Source organism: Entelurus aequoreus, linkage group LG26, assembly GCF_033978785.1.
Source record: "Entelurus aequoreus isolate RoL-2023_Sb linkage group LG26, RoL_Eaeq_v1.1, whole genome shotgun sequence".
NCBI classification, from domain to species: Eukaryota; Metazoa; Chordata; class Actinopteri; order Syngnathiformes; family Syngnathidae; genus Entelurus; species Entelurus aequoreus.
In genome coordinates this window covers 34,142,338-34,167,681 of record NC_084756.1, presented here as the reverse complement: position 1 = coordinate 34,167,681, position 25,344 = coordinate 34,142,338, and the positions used below count along the sequence as shown (strand labels likewise).

General features: G+C 34.2%; 1 protein-coding gene across 2 annotated transcripts in view; it reads right to left on the bottom strand.

Annotated features, from left to right (window-relative positions):
• Positions 1-25,344, bottom strand: part of LOC133643486 (protein kinase C delta type-like) — an 88,607-nt gene that overhangs the window by 34,749 nt on the left and 28,514 nt on the right. The window contains exons 2-6 of one of the 2 annotated variants that reach the window (XM_062038099.1): positions 19,716-19,842; positions 19,457-19,656; positions 19,319-19,385; positions 12,463-12,619; positions 10,365-10,396 (exon numbers count right to left, since the gene is read on the bottom strand). In XM_062038099.1, the coding sequence (XP_061894083.1) occupies positions 10,365-10,396; positions 12,463-12,619; positions 19,319-19,385; positions 19,457-19,656; positions 19,716-19,824 (565 nt within the window). In that variant the 5' untranslated portion in view covers positions 19,825-19,842. The remainder of the gene's footprint in view (positions 1-10,364; positions 10,397-12,462; positions 12,620-19,318; positions 19,386-19,456; positions 19,657-19,715; positions 19,843-25,344) is intronic. The other variant, XM_062038100.1, reaches the window with a different exon arrangement.

Below are 25,344 nucleotides of genomic sequence, written 5' to 3'. Positions count from 1 at the left end.
TTTGTTAGAAATATAGCTTGGTCCAATTTGTTATATACTCTAACAAAGTGTAGATTGGATTTTAACCTATTTAAAACATGTCATCAAAATTCTAAAATTAATCTTAATCAGGAAAAATTACTAATTATGTTCCATAAATTATTTTTTTAAGTTTTTCTCTTCTTTTTTTCGGTTGAATTTTGAATTTTAAAGAGTCGAAATTGAAGATAAACTATGTTTCAAAATGTAATTGTCATTTTTTTCGTGTTTTCTCCTCTTTTAAACCGTTCAATTAAGTGTAAATATCATTAATTATTAATAATAACGTAGAGTTAAAGGTAAATTGAGCAAATTGGCTATTTCTGGCAATTTATTTAAGTGTGTATCAAACTGGTAGCCCTTCGCATTAATCAGTACCCAAGAAGTAGCTCTTGGTTTCAAAAAGGTTGGTGACCCCTGGTTTATAGGGTTAGGCGCAATAAGTGTTCAACTTCAGCCTCCACCCTTTCGGTCTGCAACATTTTCAATTTATGAATGTACAACTGTTTGTTTATGTAAAACTGTTTGTTTATTTTGTTGACCATTGAACGAAGAAATAATAAACTAACTAACTAAACTAAAATGACCAACAGGGTGGGGGCATGGAACGCCGTAAAGGAGGAAGAGAAATGGTTTTTTTTAATTCAGTCATTTCCTGAAAATTTCCGCAAAATCCTTCCAGAACTTTTTTTTAGTTATGTTGCTAATAAACAGACACGCAAACCCTGGCCAAAACGTAACCTCTTTGAGGGAGGTAATAAAGTCTAGGTACTGCAAAGCAAAGCGCGCCACCTTATTTGAAGCTTTACGGCATTTTCCAAACTGATACACTGCAGAGGACACTGCTTCTCAGAAAGTAAAAGCTTCAAGACACTAAAGCAGTGGTTCTTAACCTTGTTGGAGGTACCGAACCCCACCAGTTTCATATGCACATTCACCGAACCCTTCTTTAGTGAAAAATAAAATGTTGTTTCTTAATTTGTAAATATTAATCATGAAATGATGTTATTATATTAAAGAAATACTAATAAAGATATATTTTACAAACAGAAAGTTACAGGAATGTAGACATGATCCCATGTTTACATCTCATTGTGCAACATGTGAATGTTTTAGTGGGATCTAAATGCGATATCTGAAAGGGGTACAAATTATTTCCAAAGCAGGACCCCCCACCTCATGAAAAACAATATTTTTTTTGAAAATCAACTTTAATCTTGAAAATCCTTTTTTGTCATGAAAATCAACTTTTACCTTGAAAATCTTTTTTTTCTTTAAAAAAAAATGTTTGTCTTGAAAATCAACTTTTACCTTGAAAATCATTATTTTCTTTAAGAAAAATGTTTGTCTTGAAAATCAACTTTTACCTTGAAAATCATTTTTTGTCTTGAAAATCAACTTTTACCTTGAAAATAATTTTTTTCTTTAAAAAAAATGTTGTCTTGAAAATCAACTTTTACCTTGAAAATAATTTTTTGTCATGAAAATCAACTTTTACCTTGATAATCATTATTTTCTTTAAAAAAAAATGTTTGTCTTGAAAATCAACTTTTACCTTGAAAATAATTTTTTGTCATGAAAATCAACTTTTACCTTGAAAATCATTTTTTTCTTTAAAAAAAAATGTTGTCTTGAAAATCAACTTTTACTTTGAAAATCATTATTTTCTTTAAAAAAAATGTTTGTCTTGAAAATCAACTATTACCTTGAAAATCATTTTTTGTCATGAAAATCAACTTTTACCTTGAAAATCATTATTTTCTTTAAAAAAAATGTTTGTCTTGAAAATCAACTTTTACCTTGAAAATCATTTTTTTCTCAAAAAAAAAAATGTTGTCTTGAAAATCAACTTTTACCTTGAAAATCATTTTTTTCTTTAAAAAAAAAAATGTTGTCTTGAAAATCAACTTTTACCTTCAAAATCATTTTTTGTCATGAAAATCAACTTTTACCTTGAAAATCATTTTTTGTCATGAAAATCAACTTTTACCTTGAAAATAATTTTTTGTCATTAAAATCAACTTTTACCTTGAAAATCATTATTTTCTTTAAAAAAAAATGTTGTCTCGAAAATCAACTTTTACCTTGAAAATCATTTTTTTCTTTAAAAAAAAATGTTGTCTTGAAAATCAACTTTTACCTTGAAAATCATTTTTTGTCATGAAAATCAACTTTTACCTAGAAAAGCATTTTTTTCTTTAAAAAAATTTTTTGTCTTGAAAATCAACTTTTACCTTGAAAATAATTGTTTGTCATGAAAATCAACTTTTACATTGAAAATCCTTTTTTTCTTTAAAAAAAAAAATGTTTGTCTTGAAAATCAACTTTTACCTTGAAAATCATTTTTTGTCATGAAAATCAACTTTTACCTTGAAAATCTTTTTTTTCTTTAAAAAAAAATTTGTCTTGAAAATCAACTTTTACCTTGAAAATCATTTTTTGTCATGAAAATCAACTTTTACCTTGAAAATTACTTTTTTCTTTAAAAACATTTTTTGTCTTGAAAATCATTTTTTACCTTGAAAATCATTTTTTGTCATGAAAATCAACTTTTACCTTGAAAATCATTATTTTCTTAAAAAAAAATGTTTGTCTTGAAAATCAACTTTTACCTTGAAAATCTTTTTTTGTCATGAAAATCAACTTTTACCTTGAAAATCATTTTTTTCTTTAAAAAAAAATGTTGTCTTGAAAATCAACTTTTACCTTGAAAATCATTTTTTGTCATGAAAATAAACTTTACCCTTGAAAAGCATTTTTTTCTTTAAAAACATTTTTTGTCTTGAAAATCAACTTTTACCTTGAAAATCATTTTTTGTCATGAAACTCAACTTTTACCTTGAAAATCTTTTTTTCTTTAAAAAAAAATGTTTGTCTTGAAAATCAACTTTTACCTTGAAAATCATTTTTTGTCATGAAAATCAACTTTTACCTTGAAAATTATTATTTTCTTTAAAAAAAAAATGTTTGTCTTGAAAATCAACTTTTACCTTGAAAATCATTTTTTGTCATGAAAATCAACTTTTACCTTGAAAATCTTTTTTTTCTTTAAAAAAAAATTTGTCTTGAAAATCAACTTTTACCTTGAAAATCATTTTTTGTCATGAAAATCAACTTTTACCTTGAAAATTACTTTTTTCTTTAAAAACATTTTTTGTCTTGAAAATCATTTTTTACCTTGAAAATCATTTTTTGTCATGAAAATCAACTTTTACCTTGAAAATCATTATTTTCTTAAAAAAAAAATGTTTGTCTTGAAAATCAACTTTTACCTTGAAAATCTTTTTTTGTCATGAAAATCAACTTTTACCTTGAAAATCATTTTTTTCTTTAAAAAAAAATGTTGTCTTGAAAATCAACTTTTACCTTGAAAATCATTTTTTGTCATGAAAATAAACTTTACCCTTGAAAAGCATTTTTTTCTTTAAAAACATTTTTTGTCTTGAAAATCAACTTTTACCTTGAAAATCATTTTTTGTCATGAAACTCAACTTTTACCTTGAAAATCTTTTTTTCTTTAAAAAAAAATGTTTGTCTTGAAAATCAACTTTTACCTTGAAAATCATTTTTTGTCATGAAAATCAACTTTTACCTTGAAAATTATTATTTTCTTTAAAAAAAAATGTTTGTCTTGAAAATCAACTTTTACCTTGAAAATAATTTTTTGTCATGAAAATCAACTTTTACCTTGAAAATCTTTTTTCTTTAAAAAAAAATTTTTGTCTTGAAAATCAACTTTTACCTTGAAAATCTTTTTTTTCTTTAAAAAAAAATGTTTGTCTTGAAGATCAACTTTTACCTTGAAAATCATTTTTTGTCATGAAAATCAACTTTTACCTTGAAAATCTTTTTTTTCTTTAAAAAAAAATGTTTGTCTTGAAAATCAACTTTTACCTTGAAAATCTTTTTTTGTCATGAAAATCAACTTTTACCTTGAAAATCATTTTTTTCTTTAAAAAAAAAATGTCTTGAAAATCAACTTTTACCTTGAAAATCATTTTTTTCTTTAAAAAAATGTTTGTCTTGAAAATCAACTTTTACCTTGAAAATAATTTTTTGTCATGAAAATCAACTTTTACCTTGAAAATAATTTTTTTCTTTAAAAAAAAATGTCTTGAAAATCAACTTTTACCTTGAAAATAATTTTTTGTCATGAAAATCAACTTTTACCTTGAAAATCATTATTTTCTTTAAAAAAAAAAATGTTTGTCTTGAAAATCAACTTTTACCTTGAAAATCATTATTTTCTTTAAAAAAAATGTTTGTCTTGAAAATCAACTTTTACCTTGAAAATCATTTTTTTCTTTAAAAAAAAATGTCTTGAAAATCAACTTTTACCTTGAAAATCATTTTTTGTCATGAAAATCAACTTTGACCTTGAAAATCATTTTTTTCTTTAAAAAAAATGTTTGTCTTGAAAATCAACTTTTACCTTGAAAATCATTATTTTCTTTAAAAAAAATGTTTGTCTTGAAAATAAACTTTTACCTTGAAAATAATTTTTTGTCATGAAAATCAACTTTTACCTTGAAAATCATTTTTTTCTTTAAAAAAAAAATGTTGTCTTGAAAATCAGCTTTTACCTTGAAAATAATTTTTTGTCATGAAAATCAACTTTTACCTTGAAAATCATTTTTTTCTTTGAAAAAATTTTTTGTCTTGAAAATCAACTTTTACCTTGAAAATATTTTTTTGTCATGAAAATCAACTTTTACCTTGAAAATAATTTTTTCTTTACAAAAAAATGTTTGTCTTGAAAATCAACTTTTACCTTGAAAATATTTTTTTTGTCGTGAAAATCAACTTTTACCTTGAAAATCATTTTTTTCTTTAAAAAAAAAATGTCTTGAAAATCAACTTTTACCTTGAAAATCATTTTTTTCTTTAAAAAAAATTTTTGTTTGAAAATCAACTTTTACCTTGAAAATAATTTTTTGTCATGAAAATCAACTTTTACCTTGAAAATCTTTTTTTTCTTTAAAAAAAATTTTTTGTCTTGAAAATCAACTTTTACCTTGAAAATATTTTTTTGTCATGAAAATCAACTTTTACCTTGAAAATTATTATTTTCTTTAAAAAAAAATGTTTGTCTTGAAAATCAACTTTTACCTTGACTATAATTTTTTGTCATGAAAATCAACTTTTACCTTTGAAAATCATTATTTTCTTTAAAAAAACTGTTTGTCTTGAAAATCAACTTTTACCTTGAAAATCATTTTTTTCTTTAAAAAAAAAATGTCTTGAAAATCAACTTTTACCTTGAAAATCATTTTTTGTCATGAAAATCAACTTTTACCTTGAAAATCTTTTTTTTCTTTAAAAAAAATGTTTGTCTTGAAAAACAACTTTTACCTTGAAAATAATTTTTTGTCATGAAAATCAACTTTTACCTTCAAAATCATTTTTTTCTTTAAAAAAAAATGTTGTCTTGAAAATCAACTTTTACCTTGAAAATCATTTTTTTCTTTTAAAAAAAATGTCTTGAAAATTGAACTTTTACCTTGAAACTCATTTTTTGTCATGAAAATCAACTTTTACCTTGATAATGTTTTAATAAAACATTTAACTTGTTATTTATTCAGCTTTGGGACTGGTGTGCTGCTGGTGTAGCCATAGTGTGCACGTCTGACGTCGCTCACATGTGCTCCACTGAATGCTCAAGAAGTTTTTGCGTTTGCTCCAGCATATGAAAAATTAGAGGGAACATTGTTTGGGGGTATCCATAATACGCTGATAGAGAGAAGTTTTTATTTACACGATGAGTCGGGTGTTTCTTGACCTCCGCGGCGGAGGCTCCGTCGAACCCCTGAGGCCGACTCACCGAACCCCTAAGGGTTCGATCGAACCCAGGTTGAGAACCAGTGCACTAAAGTGAACATTATTGTTTTAAACTGTATGTTTAACTGTAAGTTATTTTGTAATATTTGCTTGAAACAATGAATGTTAAAGCACAATTCCCTGCACTTAAAAATACATGTTTGTAGTAATAAATACGATGAGAATAATTGAACAAGATGTTCGTGTTACAGTAAGTGTGTTTATCCTAAACATTCCTGCCACTTCATTTTACACATTATGGCATTTTTAAGTCTTTTTTTTTCTCGACATATACCACAATAATATCATACCATGGCCTTAATACTGTGAGCTTTTGATATACCACTACAGCTACAAAAGCACAGAGACACTTCAGCGCAAAAGATGGGGTGATATACCGGAACAAAAAGTGGAACACAGAGAGCACATTGTTTAAAAATAGAATATTACAAATTAATTGCGTCAGTGGGAATCTTACAGCACGATTATATGATACCGATTCTTGAGGTGACGATTGGATTAATAATACATTCTCAATTCAACGCGATTCTCGTGATATAATATTTAATAAATTATGATAAAACCTTTTCAAAACAGGTTGCCGGTTCCAAAAGTGTTGGACTAAAAAAAAACATTTTTTAAAAAGTAGTTTACAAAAATAACAGAATGTTAATCAATCTAAGACGAGAAAATAGAGCAACTCCAAGCTAATCCCAGCTTTACGATACTCAGGATAGAAATTTACAAAGCAATTTTCAAGACATACAAACACAATGTTATAAAAAGGTCAACAGTATCATTAAAAATAATAATATCAATACTAGTCGTTTAATGTTTCCTATCCAAAAAGGTATTATTTTTTGGTAAAAATTGCAAAAAATTGATAAATAAATAAAATGTATTATGATTTTTTTGATCCATTCTCCAGAATTATGAATTAAGGAAGAATCATAATAAATAATAAAAATCGCGATTTGGATGTAAATTGTTTTGGGGGGTTTTGTGCACTCCTACCACATTGTACTTGGAGTTCAACTAAATAAAGATACATCAATGCAAGCTTATTTATTATTAGCATGTTTGCTGTTGTGAAAATGTTGTCATGTCCGGCTTTTCAGAGACATTTTAACTTTAGGCTAAAACCCCTAAAAGGTCCTACCCGAAGTTAGGAGTAGAGGCTTCGGGCTCTTATGTAAGCAAACAAACTGAATTGTTTATAATATGTGCCACTTCTGTGCCATCTCATGTGTGCAGCTATGACAAAGTTCTGTGAAGGTTTGCTTGTGTTTATATTTTCCTAACAACGTGTTTAAAGTAACTAGCTTGCAGGTATGGACTGGAAAACACAATAGAGCCATAGCTGGGGTTCTAACCTAATCCATTTTAAATTGGACTATGATACTACAAGAATTGAGTTTGGTTTTTTCAAGTTTGGATTAGGCGTTCGAGAGGTGTGCCATTTGAAGACCCTCGGTCACACAAGATCAAAGTCTGAATTAACTCCGTGCAAACAAAGTTAAGCTCCATGGTTTACCATCAGACATTAGAACGCAGCAGTTCTTAGTTTTTATGACAAAAATCCACACATACACTATTATATTGGTGTTTCCACAATTTCATTGGGTATTCAATGCGGTATTCTCCCCTCAGGCAGGAGACTACGCTCCATCCAGACCCACACCTCCCGCCACCTGAACAGTTTTTTCCCCTCGGCCATCAGGCAAATGAACAATAACTCCTAACAGCAGCTCCTTGAATTCCTTGAATCCCTTCTAAGTCTATCTGATAGCTCAGTCACAGCTCTTTTTCAAATATGTGTTATATGTGTTTTATGTCGCACGTTTGCACCAAGAAAAATTCCTAGTTTGTGAACCCGTTCTCAAACAATGGCAATAAAACGATTCTGATTCTGATTCTGAAGTTATCATTTTCATTCAAAGTAATTGGCCCAAAAAAGAGGGATTGGTACCTTTTTGCGCACAATAAATGTAAAGTTGATAGGCCAACAGAATGACAAGGGGTTAAGGATATTTTCATAGCTTATTGCACATCAATGAAATTCAAGAAAATATAGCCATAGCTGTAATATTTTCCACCATTTTAAGGAATTGACTGGTTAAAGGGGTTTTAATGGCAAAGCATAAGCTTTTGGAGATGACGTAGCTAGGGATGATACTCGAAACCGGTTTTCCCGGTTGTTTGATAAGAAAAGAACCGAGTCCCCGGACTTGAATCCCTTTTTGAGAACCGGTACCCGTTATCGAGACCACTATAGTAAAGGAAAAGAGTTGATTCTTTATTCGAATCCCGTCCCGACCAGAAATGCTCCGTGGGACATCACAAGAAATGACGTCACGTAGCTCAGTCATTAGGCGCAGATAGCGAAAGCAGGAAAACAATGGACGGGAAAAAGCGCTCCAAGGTGTAATAAAGTTCAAAACAAAAGGTATAATCCAATGAATAACTTTACTGAGAGATTTGAGCAGGGTACAAACACATGACGAACACTTTTACGACCAACCGGAAACATAGCAACCAGGCTAGCAACGCACCTCCTTTACGGCAGCTGTCGCAACGTTCTTAAAACAACCGCAGCACATACATATACAGTATACAACATATCTCCCTTTTTTAACTTTTGTTTTTCTTTCCTTGTAAACAAAACAAAATCACACTGTAGATGTGTTGTCTGTCTAATTATAAATAATGCAGACGAGGCGTGTTGGCTGAGTTCTTGACGTTTACTTTCACAGCGTGGCAACATGCAACACTTTTCGTAACTCCCGTTGCATGCTGGGTAGTGTAGTTGTTATATTCTCTAGCTCATAACATTTTACCCCCATAAAGAAATAATGTTAACTCAATAAAGTGTATTTCTTTTTTTAGCTTTAACTTTTCATTTTTTAGCATTGTAACCACATTTGCAAAGAACTTTTCTCTTCATAGAATTTTCTTTCAATAAAGAAATAAAGTGCAAAAATGTCAAAGCATCATAACAAACAGTTATGTCAAATAGCAGCAGAAGTGCACTTTTTGGAGAGCTGTATTATTTTCAGTTTTGTTCCCAAGGGACTGATTTTATTTAACACTATATTATTATTTATACACCTATAGTGATCACAGAGACAGCTTGTTTTTGTGTTACTGTATATATTTGTTTCTCTGAAAAATCCCACTTAATATACTTTGGTAACAACAGTCAATATTTATTTATTTTATTTTATTTTTTTAGGTGGGTAACAGTCAATATTTATTTATTTATTAGATTTTATTTTTTCATTATATAATAAAAGTGAGCTTTTGTTAAACTAAATATTGTGTGTTTTTTTCCATATACAACAACCTATCTGGACTCGATAAGAGAATCAATAAGAAATCGGTTCGATAAGAGGATTCGATAATAGGCTCGAACTCGATAATTCCTTATCAAACATCATCCCTAGACGTAGCTGACACATTCATGCCATAACTTGGGATCGTCACATGACAACCACTCCGAAAAATGTCAAATCTTGGTTTGTAGGAGTCGGGTTGAGAGACAAAATATTGCCCTGGTTTTGGTATACAAAATATAAGAAAAACATGCACTCTCCAAACATTGCGCTTAACAAACTACCGTATTTTCCGGAGTATAAGTTGCTCCGGAGTATAAGTCGCACCGGCCGGAAATGCATAATAAAGAAGGAAAAAAACATATATAAGTCGCACTGGAGTATAAGTCACATTTTTGGGGAAATGTATTTGATAAAAGCCAACACCAAGAATAGACATTTAAAAGGCAATTTCAAATAAATAAAGAATAGTGAACAACAGGCTGAATAAGTGTACGTTATATGAGGCATAAATAACCAACTGAGAAGGTGCCTGGTATGTTAACGTAACATATTATGGTAAGAGTCATTCAAATAACTATAACATATAGAACATGCTATACGTTTACCAAACAATCTGTCACTCCTAATCGCTAAATCCCATGAAATCTTATACTTCTAGTCTCTTACGTGAATGAGTTAAATAATAATATTTGATATTTTACGCTAATGTGTTAATAATTTCACACATAAGTCGCTCCTGAGTATAAGTCGCACCCCCGGCCAAACTATGAAAAACACTGCGACTTATAGTCTGAAAAATACGGTAAATAACTGTGTGTAAATAACTAATTTCCCAACTTATATACATGCGGCTTATAGTTCGGTGTGGCTAATATATGGAAAAATATTTTTTGGTCTCAAACTTAGTGGGTGCGGCTTATATCCTGGTGCGCTCTATAGTCCGGAAAATGCAGTACAATTTGGGTTATCGTACAAAATACAGGAAAAACATGCACTCTCCAAACAATCGCGTGTAACAAGCTAGTCTGTTTGCCCGCGAAATCGAGTCCAACAAAACAAAAATCCCTACAGTCCGGAAAATGCAGTAGTTTGTCGTACAGTTCATTCAGTTCAAACAGACGACTCATTAAAGCCGAAGTTTGCCTGTTCGTTCTTTGGCGACTTCATGAGTTCAAGTCAAGTGAAATCACTTACGTCTACATTTGTAGCCTTGCTTGTTGAGACCCCTGTGAGGCAAAGGAAACATAATTAGCATCATTACCTGTGATGATAATAAAAAAAAATGTCTGTGAGCCTTTTTTCTGCATTGATTCCTGTCACGCCAGAGCCAAAAAAGTGTTTAGGCGGAGCTCTGCCATATTTAAAGGCCTACTGAAAGCCACTACTAGCGACCACGCAGTCTGATAGTTTATATATCAATGATGAAATCTTAACATTGCAACACATGCCAATACGGCCGGGTTAACTTATAAAGTGCAATTTTAAATTTCCCGCTAAACTTCCGGTTGAAAACGTCTTTGGATGATGACGTATGCGCGTGACGTAACCAGTGAAACGGAAGTATCGGTACCCCATTGAATCCAATACAAAAAAGCTCTGTTTTCATCTCAAAATTCCACAGTATTCTGGACATCTGTGTTGGTGAATCTTTTGCAATTTGTTTAATGAACAATGAAGACTGCAAAGAAGAAAGTTGTAGGTGGGATCGGTGTATTAGCGGCGGACTACAGCAACACAACCGGGAAGACTTTGACTCGGATAGCAGACGCTAGCCACCGACCGCATCTATGATCGGGTGAAGTCCTTCGTCCTTCCGTCGATCGCTGGAACGCAGGTGAGCACGGGTGTTGATGAGCAGATGAGGGCTGGCTGGCGTAGGTGGAGCGCTAATGTTTTTATCATAGCTCTGTGAGGTCCCGTTACTAAGTTAGCTTCAATGGCGTCGTTAGCAACAGCATTTTTAAGCTCCGCCAAGCTGGAAAGCATTAACCGTGTAGTTACATGTTCATGGTTTAATAGTAGTGTTGATCTTCTGTTTATCCTTCCAGTCAGGGGTTTATGTATTTTGTTTCTATCTGCATTTGAGCCCGATGCTATCACGTTAGCTCCCTAGCTAAGTTAGCTTCAATGGCGTCATTAGCAACAGCATTTTTAAGCTTCACCAAGCTGGAAATTATTAACCGTGTACTTACATGTCCACGGTTTAATAGTATTGTTGGGGCGGCGTGGCGAAGTTGGTAGAGTGGCTGTGCCAGCAATCGGAGGGTTGCTGGTTACTGGGGTTCAATCCCCACCTTCTACCATCTTAGTCACGTCCGTTGTGTCCTTGGGCAAGACACTTCACCCTTGCTCCTGACGGCTGCTGGTTAGCGCCTTGCATGGCAGCTCCCGCCATCAGTGTGTGAATGTGTGTGTGAATGGGTGAATGTGGAAATAGTGTCAAAGCGCTTTGAGTACCTTGAAGGTAGAAAAGCGCTATACAAGTATAACCCATTTATCATTTATAATCTTTTGTCCTTCCAGTCAGGGGTTTATTTATTTTGTTTCTATCTGCATTTGAGCCCGATGCTACCACGTTAGCCCAGTAGCTAAAGAGCTTCGCCGATGTATTGTCGTGGAGATAAAAGGCACTGAATGTCCATTTGGCGTTCTCGACTCTCATTTTCAAGAGGATATAGTATCCGAGGTGGTTTAAAATACAAATCCGTGATCCACAATAGAAAAAGGAGAGAGTGTGGAATCCAATGAGCCAGCTTGTACCTAAGTTACGGTCAGAGCGAAAAAAGATATGTCTTGCACTGCATTCTAGTCCTTCACTCTAACGTTCCTCATCCACGAATCAAATTAATGGGGTAATCGTCGCTTTCTCGGTCCGAATCTCTCTCGCTGCTGGTGTAAACAATAGGAAAATATGAGCAGTCCTTCCTCCGGTGACGTCACGCTACTTCCGGTACAGGCAAGGCTTTTTTTTATCAGAGACCAAAAGTTGCGAACTTTATCGTCGATGTTCTCTACTAAATCCTTTCAGCAAAAATATGGCAATATCGCGAAATGATCAAGTATGACACATAGAATGGATCTGCTATCACCGTATACATTTTAAAAAATCATTTCAGTAGGCCTTTAAGCAGAACACTCCATCAGCATCTCAAGTGCTAATAGTTTCTTCAAAAGCATGACAACAAGCAGCATGACAGAAATCAGGATGACGGAGTGGATCAGGAAGCTCTGATATGTGCCCCTAATTCCCATGAAGGTTAGTTTATAGGACTGGAAAGTAGGCTGAACTCACCAGACAAACTCTCTGCACACAGAGCAGAATGTGGGCTGCCGGAAGAAGGTGGCGAGGAACTCGTGGTTCTTTATGAAGTGGATCTTTGCCTGCTTGATGGCACCTCGTCTGCGATTAAGGGTAGGAGCCTCTTCTTCTTTGGACGCCTGCTTGCTCTCTGCAAGACATGCAGGGGCAAAGGGCAATGGACAGACATGACACGTGGACATCTGCTTTATACGTGTCAGTCAATTGTTTATGTGGACTCCCGTGAAAGAGTGCAGGAAAAGTGTGTGTGTGTGTGTGTTGCAAGGAAAACAAATATCGCTTTGATCAGTCTGGTATTTGATGAATGCGGATGTTAGGCCACTGGAGAAAAAAAAATTCTGTCACCCACTTTCCTGTCTTGCTCTAAAAACCCATTTTTCTTGCAAAGTCCAGAGGGGTCTGCACTCTCCAATCAACACACACAAGTCTCACTGTAGTTTGTGAAACATATCTGGCTCTGACCTCCTTTACTTTAGTCATACTTGTATAATTTATGATTCCGCCAAGTGGTAGAGCAGAAAATGTAAAATAACAATCTTTAAATGTCTTGTTATATACAGCAAATACGTGTACCAGTATACATCGTCATGCAATACTAATACATGTGTTATACTATTTTAGCACATAGGTACTCATTTTCAGTACACATGTATTGCTGTGATACTTTGGCTCTGAAATAACACAATATTATGTACTGTATGTTTGATTTAAATATGTTTTATTCTGGCCTGCAACTTTCATGTATATACTGTATACAAGTCCAACCACAGTTTGTTTTGTAGTAAACATGCATTTCAAATACAATTCTTTACAAGTATTTAATTAAAGGTTCCATTCTAGAGGCTAACCTTTCCTGTGATAAAATGGCAACCAAGGTAATCAAAAAGGTTAACCAACGAACGAGATTTCTCTACAGAATCTCCTCTCTGGTCAACAAAAGCACCATGAGGATTCTGGCGGGAACTCTCGTTCAACCCTTTTTCGATTACGCATGCACCTCCTGGTACCCTAGCACCTCCAAAACCCTCAAATCTAAACTCCAAACATCTCAGAACAAGCTAGTCAGGTTACTTCTAGACCTCCACCCCACATCACACCTCACTCCTACCCACTTCTCTAAAGTGGGCTGGCTCAAGGTGGAGGACAGAGTTAAACAACTTGCACTGAGCCTAGTCTATAAAATCCGCTACACCTCCCTGATACCGAAGTACATGTCAAACTACTTCCTTAACGTAAATGACCGCCATAACCACAACACCAGGGGGAGCTCCACTAACCACGTTAAACCCAGATTCCGAACTAACAAAGGTCTTAACTCATTCTCTTTCTATGCCACATCAATGTGGAATGCGCTCCCAACAGGTATAAAAGAAAGGGCATCTCTATCCTCCTTCAAAACCGCAATAAAAGTTCACCTCCAGGCAGCTACAACCCTAAACTAACACCCTCCCCGGATTGCTAACAATCAAATGTAAACAATCAAATGCAGATACTTTTTCTTATGCCTTCTGATCTCTCTCTCTCTCTCTCTCTCTCTCTCTCTCTCTCTCTCTCTCTATGTCCACTACTTGATGTCCATATCCTACCCCCCCCCCTCCACACCCCTGATTGTAAATAATGTAAATAATTCAATGTGATTATCTTGTGTGATGACTGTATTATGATGATAGTATATATGATAGTATATATCTGTATCATGAATCAAATTAAGTGGACCCCGACTTAAACAAGTTGAAAAACTTATTCGGGTGTTACCATTTAGTGGTCAATTGTACGGAATATGTACTTCACTGTGCAACCTACTAATAAAAGTCTCAATCAATCAATCAATCAAAAAAGGGAATTTATATGTTGCAATGATCAAATCTAAGCAAATTATGAAAGCAAAGTAAGTATTTTGAGTACATAAAATCTGAAAATGTATTGATTTAACTCAGGGGTGTCAAACTGGTTTTCATTGAAGGCCACATTGCAGTTATGGTTGCCCTCAGAGGGCCGTTTTTAACAATGAGTATGTGTATATATAATATATTAACAATATCTTTTTTTACATAAGCTGCAAAAAAAATATTTAAATTGTACTTTAAAAACTGGCAGCTCAGTCACCAGAATAGTGCAGTAAAATCTGTGGGGTTTTTTTTACAGCATATACAAAAATTTAATAAATGGAATGGAATGGAAAAACAATACCACTGCAGTGTTTCCCACACATTCATTTATTTGTGGCAGCCCGCCACGAAAGAATTACGTCCGCCACAAATAAAAAAATAAAAAAATAAAATAATTTAAAAAAATATATATATATATATTATTATTTTTTATTTTTTGTCCTCTCCAGCTTCTCAGGCAAATCATATAGTTGATGTAGATGCCCATATCGGCTGTTCAGATTTACTTTACAAAAGAGAAGTTTAGGATACTTCTTTTGTTGCCTTATTTGTATTTGACTTTATTAAATGTATTTATATTAGAAACACAACATGTGTATATAACAAAGGGTGCAAAGTCTGCAGGCAGTAGGAAACACATGGTTAAGTGTAGGGAGTAAAACTGATGGCAGTCTAAAGTTCAAGATTTTTGGAGCTCTTTGTTCAGTGGATCAGATGTTTGATGAAGCTCTGTGTCTATCTACCACCACTACTGTTTTCTGTTTATTTGTTACTGACTGTGGCAGGACACCCCTGCCTCTGTTTCACTTTATGTTGCTGGTAAATAATATGGTTGTAATAGTAGGCTAAAGTTAAATTATTTAGTATGCACTAATTAAAGGGGCAGAGCTTTAAGAGACATTTTAGCTTTTATATTTTATAAGATATATTTTTTGTAAGAACCACAATTAATAAATATATTTCAGTGAATAACTTATTGTTCAAATCTGTATATAAATATGTACATAAAGTGTTGTAATTATATTGTAAAATGGATGGATGGATGGACGTTTAAAATAAAACTGTTATTATTAATTAGCAAGTATAAATTTTTTGAGCCTTTTTAGAGAAAATCATATCATTGTAGTATATTATGCAAATTACTCGATGATGTCATGGTGACCACGCCCATGGCCACGCCCCCACCGCCACAGGTATCTAATGGCAGCTTATGGGAAACGGTGACTGTTTTTCGCGGTAAAATTCAAGCAACAGAGGTGCCAGTTTTTTACCGTAAAATCTTGTTGTTGGTTTTTCAAGGTTTTAGTGTCTTACTGTATATGGAAAAAAACAGTACCAAAGTTGATTTTACAGTAAAAAAATTTAAAACGTAAAATCAATTGTCAATTTTATAGTGTACAATATGATTGATAATTTGTTTTGAAATCATAAATCAAGCAGATATTTAAATACAGTATTTATCTTTATTTAAACAAAAAATATTTTTGTAATATATGATAATATAATATTTTGATAATATTGAATTTTAAAAGATATGCAATTGCATGCAGTACATGATTTTTAATGTCAAAAGGGGAAAGAACAAATATATTTAGTAAGAAAAGATTAAGCATTTTATTAAAGCATATTACTTCCAGGCTTTCGCCGGCCACATAAAATAATGTGGCGGGCCAGATTTGGCCCCTGGGCCTTGAGTTTGACACCGGTGATTTAACTGATTTAGGTTTTACGCTGGGCTGCAAATTTAATGTGACATATACAGTACACAAGTTACGACAAACACAACTTAGTAGTAAACTAAGTTCAGGAGGGTGCATTATAAGTATGATTTAGTACCAATAAAATACAATATGGAATATTTTCAATGTTGCAAAGTGATTCAGGGTTTCCCTTTTAAGCAGTTATATGCGGCGGCCAGCCACAAATACATGTGGACCGCCACAAATAGATTTGGCACTACTTGTTTAGAATTCTCCGTGTTTATGCAGGTTTGTTGGTCCATAAAAATGACATGCAAATTAGATATATAGATTGCTGTCCTGTAGTAACTGCTACATTTTGTGCAATGTAAATTATGGAGGTTCCTTTGTGTCTTTATTACGAAAGCTATTTTTGACGCTGAATTTATGTAACTGAATTGAGATTGAATTTTGTGAACTAAATTCAATTATGCTGACAATTTTATTTTAAAGAAAAATGTTAGTAAAAGGCGTGTTTTCAGAATTCACTATATAAAAATGTAATGTTTTAAAATTCAGTATATAAAAATACAGAATATAGGATTTACAATATTAACTATGAACAATAAAACACTGAATATTAATAATATATTTGAACATTGCTCCTCTACTGCAGACCACCCCCTTGAGCGACATATTTTATAATCGAGCAAGAACAACAAAGATAAAACAAACACGGCGAATCGTAAGCACAAAGAGTAAAAAACATCCACTTATTCGTAAAATATCACTGTTCTGCATAACTTTGTTGTAGAAATCTGCTTCCTTCCGACACTTTCTATCAGACTTTTTTTCTCAGTAAACAAACAAACTCTGCCCCACTCTGTATGTGCCTGGTCTGCATGAAGCAGAGCTTCGTATGTCACTCAAAAGTGCAGATTTTAACCATTGGAATCATTTCTGTAGTTTGAAAATATCTAGCCGGCTCCATTGAAATGTTAATGATGTCGTATTATGCCCAGGTAGCCCAATTAACTGCCTTTTTTATGCTGTTTTGCAAGATCCATGTCACGTGACTTCAAACTTGACACCTCATTGGCTGGTTCTGAGACAGGATCGATTGCTTCAGTCTTAATTTATCGGAAGTTTTGTAGCAACACATTTTTCGACACTGAATTTGTCAGCACTGAATTTTTATAGACTGAATTTTCAGCACTGAATTTTTATACACTGAATTTTTGTTACACTGACTTTTAAAACACTGAATTTTAATGCAAAAAAAATTTTTTTTCAATGAAATTGTCCGCATAATTCTATGTCAAAAAATGTATTTCACACAATTCAAACAGAAAAAAATCAGTTACATAAATTCCGTGTTTGAAAAAAAAAACGCTTTTGTGATAAATACACAAATTAACCTCCATATAAATCAGGGGTGTCAAACTAATTTTAGATGGGGGGGGCCACATGGAGAAAAATGTACTCCCAAGTGGGCCGGACCGGTAAAATCACGGCACGATAACTTAAGAATAAAGACAACTTTAGATTGTTTTTCTTTGTTTAAAAATGGAACAAGCACTTTCCGAAAATGTACAAATCATAATGTTGTTGTTTTCTTTTTACACTTACATGTTGCGGTTAACAGTGTCCCATCTTTATTTGTCGTTATTTATATTTTCTGAATAAAGGATGTGATAATGTTCATCAGCCAACTCATTTGCGTTCATTTTCAATCTATCAAGATAAAAAAACAATATCAAAATCAAATTACAGGATGTTATTTGTGTCGTTTGCTCTTTTTCCTCGACTGGTACACTAACATTAGGGATGTCCGATAATGGCTTTTGGCCGATATCCGATATTGTCCAACTCTTAATTACCGATACCGATATCAACCGATACCGCTATATATACAGTTGTGGAATTAACACATTATTATGCCTAATTTGGACAACCAGGTATGGTGAAAATAAGGTCCTTTTTTAAAAAATTCATAAAATAAAATAAGATAAATAAATTAAAAACATTTTCTTGAATAAAAAAGAAAGTAAAACAATATAAAAACAGTTACATAGAAACTAGTAATGAATGAAAATGAGTAAAATGAAGTGTTAAAGGTTAGTACTATTAGTGGAGCAGCAGCACGCACAATCATGTGTCCTTGCAGACTGTATTGATATATATTGATATATAATGTAGAAACCAGAATATTAATAACAGAAAGAAACAACCCTTTTGTGTGAATGAGTGTAAATGGGGGAGGGAGGTTTTTTGGGTTAGTGTACTAATTGTAAGTGTATCTTGTGATTTTTTATGTTGATTTAATTAAAAAAAAAAAAAAAAATTTTTTAAAACGATACAGATAATTAAAAAAAACGATACCGATAATTTCCGATATTACATTTTAAAGCATCTCTAACTATCATCATGTGGTTTTTTTTTTTTTTTTACATATGTAGCATCATCTTCAAAGATACAAAGAATTGCTACGAACAATGGGAGACCGGGCTTTCTGCTCCACCGCTCCCAGCCTGTGGAACGCTCTCTCCTTGACCACCTGAGGGCACCACAGACTGTGGATGCTTTTAAAAAAGGCTTAAAAATCCTTCTTTTTAAAAAAGACTTTTTTTTTAGATATATGCATACTATTTCTAGCTATTTGGCTGTTCTAGTTTTTATTTTTTTTATTTTTTATTTTTTAATCAAATTTGCGAAAAGCTCTAAAAACATATTAATTACGTGGTATTGGGTGTAGAATTTTGAGGACAAAAATGAATTTTGCCGGGCTTTCTGCTCCGCCGCTCCCAGCCTGTGGAACGCTCTCTCCCTGACCACCTGAGGGCACCACAGACTGTGGATGCTTTTAAAAAAGGTTTAAAAACCCTTCTTTTTAAAAAAGCCTTTTTTTAAATATATGCATACTAGTTTTAGCTATTTGGCTGTTCTAGTTTTTATTATCTTTTTATTTTTATTTTGTAATTTTAATACAGTGTAGCACTTTGAGGTTGTTTACTCAATGTAAAGTGCTTTATTACAAATAAAATCTATTATTATTATTATTATATTGTGACATCTAATGGACACATTTAGAACAGCAGTTTCTTTCATTCAAAAATGTCGGCTAATTTTTTGACTTAACAAACTCATCCCGCCGGCCGAATAAAACCTGTTCGGGCCGTACGTTTGACACCACTGATATATATCAAACATATCTGGTAAGTAGACAAATACTGTGATTTTTTTTCTTTTTTCTTTTTTTACCTGACTCTGATCCTTCCAAAAAGTACTGCAAGGCCATCATAATTTTACCAGAAGGATGGAGATCCACCTAAACAAACAAAAAAACACATTTAGAGATTGTCACCGTCTGACAAAACTGGAGCGACTGAGGTGTCCCACCCAGAATTCAATACGCCCGCTTGCTTTCTTGCAGCGTTCAGCGAGCACAGACACGCCGACCGTGACCTCGGCCAGCTGCTCCTCTGCTGTCTTCATCAGGAGTATCTCCAGCACGCGGCCCTCGTAGATGTGCGCGTCGAAACTGGCCTTCCAGGCCGGATACATGGTGGGTTTGCGCTGCACCAGGGTCTTGCCTCGTTCTGGGAGGAAACAAACAATGTGACTTTCCTGGAGACTTCTCTCGGGAGGATTTCCTTACCAGTTGTCAAGGCCTCCTTCATCTTGATTGCACAGAAAGGGGGATCGGATAGGGGGGGATGGTTGCCCAGCTCGAAGGCGTTGAAGGTGATCCTCAAGAAAGGAGGCATGGTGCCAGGAGTCACCTGCTGGCAAAGGCGCACAAAGAAGGGCGTGTTACCTGGAGGACATATCATATGACAGGTATATCCACTATCCAGGTTGTAATGCCACTCAAGTCTCAGAGGCTGGAGGTGCGGCCATTTTCTCCAATGTTTTCACTCCGAGGACATGTGGATAGACCCAGGGTGCGCTCACACTTGTAAAGTTAAAGTACCAATTAGAGATGTCCGATAATATCGGATTGCCGATATTATCGGCCAAAAAATGCTTTAAAATGTAATATCGGAAATGATCGGTACCTGTTTCAAATAAGTAAAATGTATGACTTTTTAAAACGCCGGACGTAGGGAGAAGTACAGAGTGCCAATAAACCTTAAAGGCACTGCCTTTGCGCGCCGGCCCAGTCACATAATATCCGCTGCTTTTCACACACACAAGTGAATGCAAGGCATACTTCATCAACAGCCATACAGGTCACACTGAGGGTGGCCGCATAAACAACTTTAACACTTTTACAAATATGCGCCACACTGTGAACCCACACCAAACAAGAATGACAAAACACATTTCGGGAGAACATCCGCACCGTAACACAACGTAAACACAACAGAACAAATACCCAGAACCCCTTGCAGCACTAACTCTTCCGGGACGCTACAATATACACCCCCCCCCCCCCCCCGCTACCCCACCACCAAAAACCTCAACCCCGCCCCCCCTAACCCCGCCCACCTCAACCCAAATTCCAAGCTGCTGTTTTGAGGCATGTTAAAAAAATTACAAAAATAATTAAAGCTGCAAGCAGCGATGGACGGGACCGACTTTGTGGGCTCATAAAATCCAAACTGGAGCAGTAATTAAAACTCTTTCATCAACTTTTAATCAGAAGGGTTCAATCTCTCTCCTGTGCTAGTTTGAAGCCGACACGACAAACACGCTCAGAGGATATAATGTTTGAAAAAAGGTGACTGTTTTTACTCAAATTTGTTTTGAAGGGGGAATTGTAAACTTCCTGTTGATTTTTGCTGGGGGTTGTCGGCGTATGAAATCTAGGTCTAAGTGAGACCTACATAGAGGTTTTTGTTTCATGTCTCTAAGACATTCCTACTGGGAGTTAAAGGCAGTTTTGTCTGTGTTTTCTTCCTAGAGGGCGCTAGAGCGCAATTTTGAGTTTTGGGGTTTGGTTTTTTGATTAGATCGCAATGTTCGCCAGTCCTGATGTGTGTGTCCAATTTGATGAGTTTTGAAGCATGTTAAGGGGGTCAAATTACAGCTCAAAGAGGCGGCGGTATAATAATAAAACGATAGAAATACAATAGGGTCCTCTGTCCCAAAGGGACTCGGTCCCTAATAATACTAATAATAGATTTTATCTGTAAAAAGCACTTTACATTGAGCAAACAACCTCAAAGTGCTGCAGCGTATCAAAATAAAAAGATAATAAAAAATAAATACAAATAAAAACTAGAACAGCCAAATAGCTCAAACTAGTATGCATATATCTAAAAAAAAGGCCTTTCCAAAAAGAAAGGTTTTTAAGCCTTTTTTTAAAAGCATCCACAGTCTGTGGTGCCCTCAGGTGGTTAGGGAGAGCGTTCCACAGACTGGGAGCGGCGGAGCAGATGCACTTTGTGACTTCAATAATAAATATGGCAGTGCCATGTTGGCATTTTTTTCCATAACTTGAGTTGATTTATTTTGGAAAACCCTGTTACATTGTTTAATACAGTGGTCCCCAACCGATTGGTACCGGGCCGCACAAGAAATTAAAAAAAAAAAAAAAAAAAAAAAAAAATGTTTTAAATTAAATCAACATAAAAAACACAATATATACATTATATATCAATATAGATCAATACAGTCGGCAGGGATACAGTCCGTAAGCACACATGATTGTATTTATTTATGGAAAAAAAAATAATAATAAAAAAATATATATATATATATTTTTTTTATTTATTAAATCAACATAAAAAACACAATATATACATTATATATCAATATAGATCAATACAGTCTGCAGGGATACAGTCCGTAAGCACACATGATTGTAATTACATCTTTAAGTGCTCGACGCCTCAATCATTGGTATGTTTTCATCTACAAAACCATTCTGGGTATCACTCCATCTTATCTGTCTTGTCTTTTAACAAAGAAACAAGGAAGTCACAATCTTCGTTCAATGAATGTTCTGCAATTTGTCGTACCCAAAGTAAGAACTGAACTGGGCAAGAAAGCATTTAGGTTTTCATCAGCGAAGGCTTGGAATAACCTACAATCGAATATTAAACTTCAAAGCCTTGTTACGTTGAATGAGTTTAAAGCTTCTGTGAAAGGATTGCAGTCTACCTTGTCTGTATGCACATGTGTTATGTCAGCAAGTTTTAATGTCGTAAATGTGATGTTTTATGTATTTGTTTACTGTTTTTAATGTAACCTTGCTGCTGCCCTCTTGGCCAGGTCTCCCTTGGAAAAGAGATCTTTGATCTCAATGGGATTTTACCTGGTTAAATAAAGGCTAATAAATAAATAAATAATATTTCTTTATGGAAAAAAAAAATTAAATAAAAAAAATAAATAAATAAAAATCCCCCCCCCCCCCCGGTCCGTGGGACAAATTTTCAAGCGTTGACCGGTCTGCAGCTCTAAAAAGGTTGGGGACCACTGGTTTAATGCATGCAGCGGGGCATCACAACAAAATTAGGCATAATAATGTGTTAATTCCACCACTGTATATATCGGTATCGGTTGATATCGGAATCGGTAATTAAGAGTTGGACGATATCGGAATATCGGCAAAAAAGCCATTATCGGACATCTCTAGTACCAATGATTGTCACACACACACTAGGTGTGGCAAAATTATCCTCTGCATTTGACCCATCACCCTTGTTCACCCCCTGGGAGGTGAGGGGAGCAGTGAGCAGCAGCGGTGGCCACGCCCGGGAATCATTTTGGTGATTTAACCCCCAATTCCAACCCTTGATGCTGAGTGCCAAGCAGGGAGGTAATGGCTCCCATTTTTATAGTCTTTGGTATGACTCGGCCGGGGTTTCAACTCACAACCTACTGATCTCAGGGCGGACACTCTAACCCAGACCTGGGCAATTATTTTGACTCGGGGGCCAAATTTAGAGAAAAAAAGGTGTCTGGGGGCCGGTATGTCTATTTTTAGGAACACTAATACAATAACGTCTGATTGAATGCTAAAAATGTTATGGAATTTATTAATTTTTTACTGAAGGAGACACCCAGAATGTACATGAAAATAAAGAATGTGGGATTTACAATATTAACTATGAAGGATAAAACACTGAATATTGACACCATATGAACGTCACACCCCCTCTCCATCCACATATTTTACAACAAAAATGCAACAAAGACAGCAAAATATGAACGCGAAAGGTAAAAAAAACCCCACCTACCATCTGATATATCTGATACATCACTAAGCTTTAGAACTTTGTTGTAAAAATCTCCCTCCGCGTTTGTCCCTGACACCCGCATTTCAGGCTGACACTCTGTGGAAACCTAGTTACCATAGTAACTAGTGTCAGAATAATTGTATCTAAGTTATCACAAAACTTTGTGTTACATTGAGTTCAGCTGCGAGAGGACAAAAGCTGTCTTTGATCCTACCAAGCAAAAAGGCTAGTAAAACTCCACTGTGTAGGATGGGGAGCAACATGAGGGTTCTGTTTCTTTGATGTATTGTAATCCACAGGAAGATTTTGTCTTGACCCGAGAACTACAAAGCGGAGAGGAAGCAGGAACAGACTCCCCTCCAGGCAACCTTTTCTTTGAACTGTTTTTGTAATCAAAGGCGATGGCTGTTTACGACCCCCCTCCCTTAGAAACAGCTTTTGCCATGTAATCAGAGCCAAATTTAATTCTGTCTCTGTTTGATTCCTTGCTTCTTGTCTTGTTTAATAGATGTCATCAGTGTTTGAACCTGACAACTAGTATATCATGCAAAAGCGCAGATTCCAACCATTGAAATACTTTGTATAGTTGAAGACATACGGTCATAGGAAAACATCACTGCACATTATAAAGGCAGCTACTCTTTCCATCTTAAAGATATAAAAAAAATATTTGGGACTGTCCAGTAGGCCTTAGTTTGCCCAGGTCGGCTCTAACCACTAGGCCACTGATGGTAGTTTGGTCCTTTTGGTCCTGGACTGCCTTCACACTTGACCAAACAAACTACTTACAGAGCACGCAACTCTAGTCTGTTTTACAAATGGAAAGTGTGAACACAAACAGGAGATAGGGTGCATTCTAAAGGATCAATAAAGAGCTGGTGGATGCAGGGACAGTGACACGTCAAAGGGTTAGGGGGCACAATACTCGATTCCCCCCTGGGTACTGGGCCCAGCGCTGCGCCACGGCTCTCTACGGGTGATCAATACCGGACGTGAGGTATACGTTACACTTGTACCCTCTTACAGACACAGGATGCAAACATTGTATAAGACTTGTTTGGAGCAGCTTTTCATTAGTCTCCTCTTTGCTGACATCTTTTTGTAACATTAGCAGTGATGGGCAGTAACAAGCTACATGTAGCAAAGCTCAGTTCAGTTCAGTTCAGTTTCAGTTTGTTTGGAACATGCACACGATACAATGTAATGCATCACATATTTCCAGTTGTTTCATTACAGCACGTCCGAAGAAGCAGAGCTTATTCAATCCTACCCCTTTTCATACCATAGCAATTTTATCCCATTTCCTTGTTCTCTGTAACAGAACAGTGAATAAAGAATATACCATAGTAATAATAATAATAATAATAATAATATATTTTATTTGTAAAAAGCACTTTACCTTGAGCAAACAACCTCAAAGTGCTACAGTGTATTGAAAAAAATAAATAAATAACAAAAAGATAATTAAAAAAATAAAATAAAAACTAGAAGGAGCCTAATAGCTAGAACTAGTATGCATATATCTATAAAAAGGCTTTTTTTAAAAAAGCATCCACAGTCTGTGGTGCTCTCAATAAAACTTATAATTGACGGATAGATCTGAAGTTGATCTCGAGATTATTGTGTTCAAAGTAAACAGTAAAAAAAATTATAATTTATTTTTTAACACTTTAATGAGTAGGAAGGACCAATCATTTTAGTGTGATTTGTTAAGTGTCATTGCTTAAAAAATAATAATGAATTAAAATCAAAGGTGTTATGAGTTATTGACCTTTTTAAGGCTCCAATTATTATATAATCTCAAATATTCCACTTAAAAATTTTATTGGGTGCAAATATTGTATATTTTGTATTTTTTCCATTATAAAAAATGGGTTTTCTTTGACAAAAAGAGCATACAACTTTAATCTTTAAAAACGTTATATTGACAGATAAACCTAATGTTGTTCTAGAGATTTAAAACTTGAATAATAATAAAAATAATAACACTGAATAATGACACATTTTTTATATTTTTTGGACCAAAACTCTGTGGGCTCCCCGGGATCAAGCTTGAGTGGAGGCCTAAATGTATATTTTTTATAGATATATTATATTGGT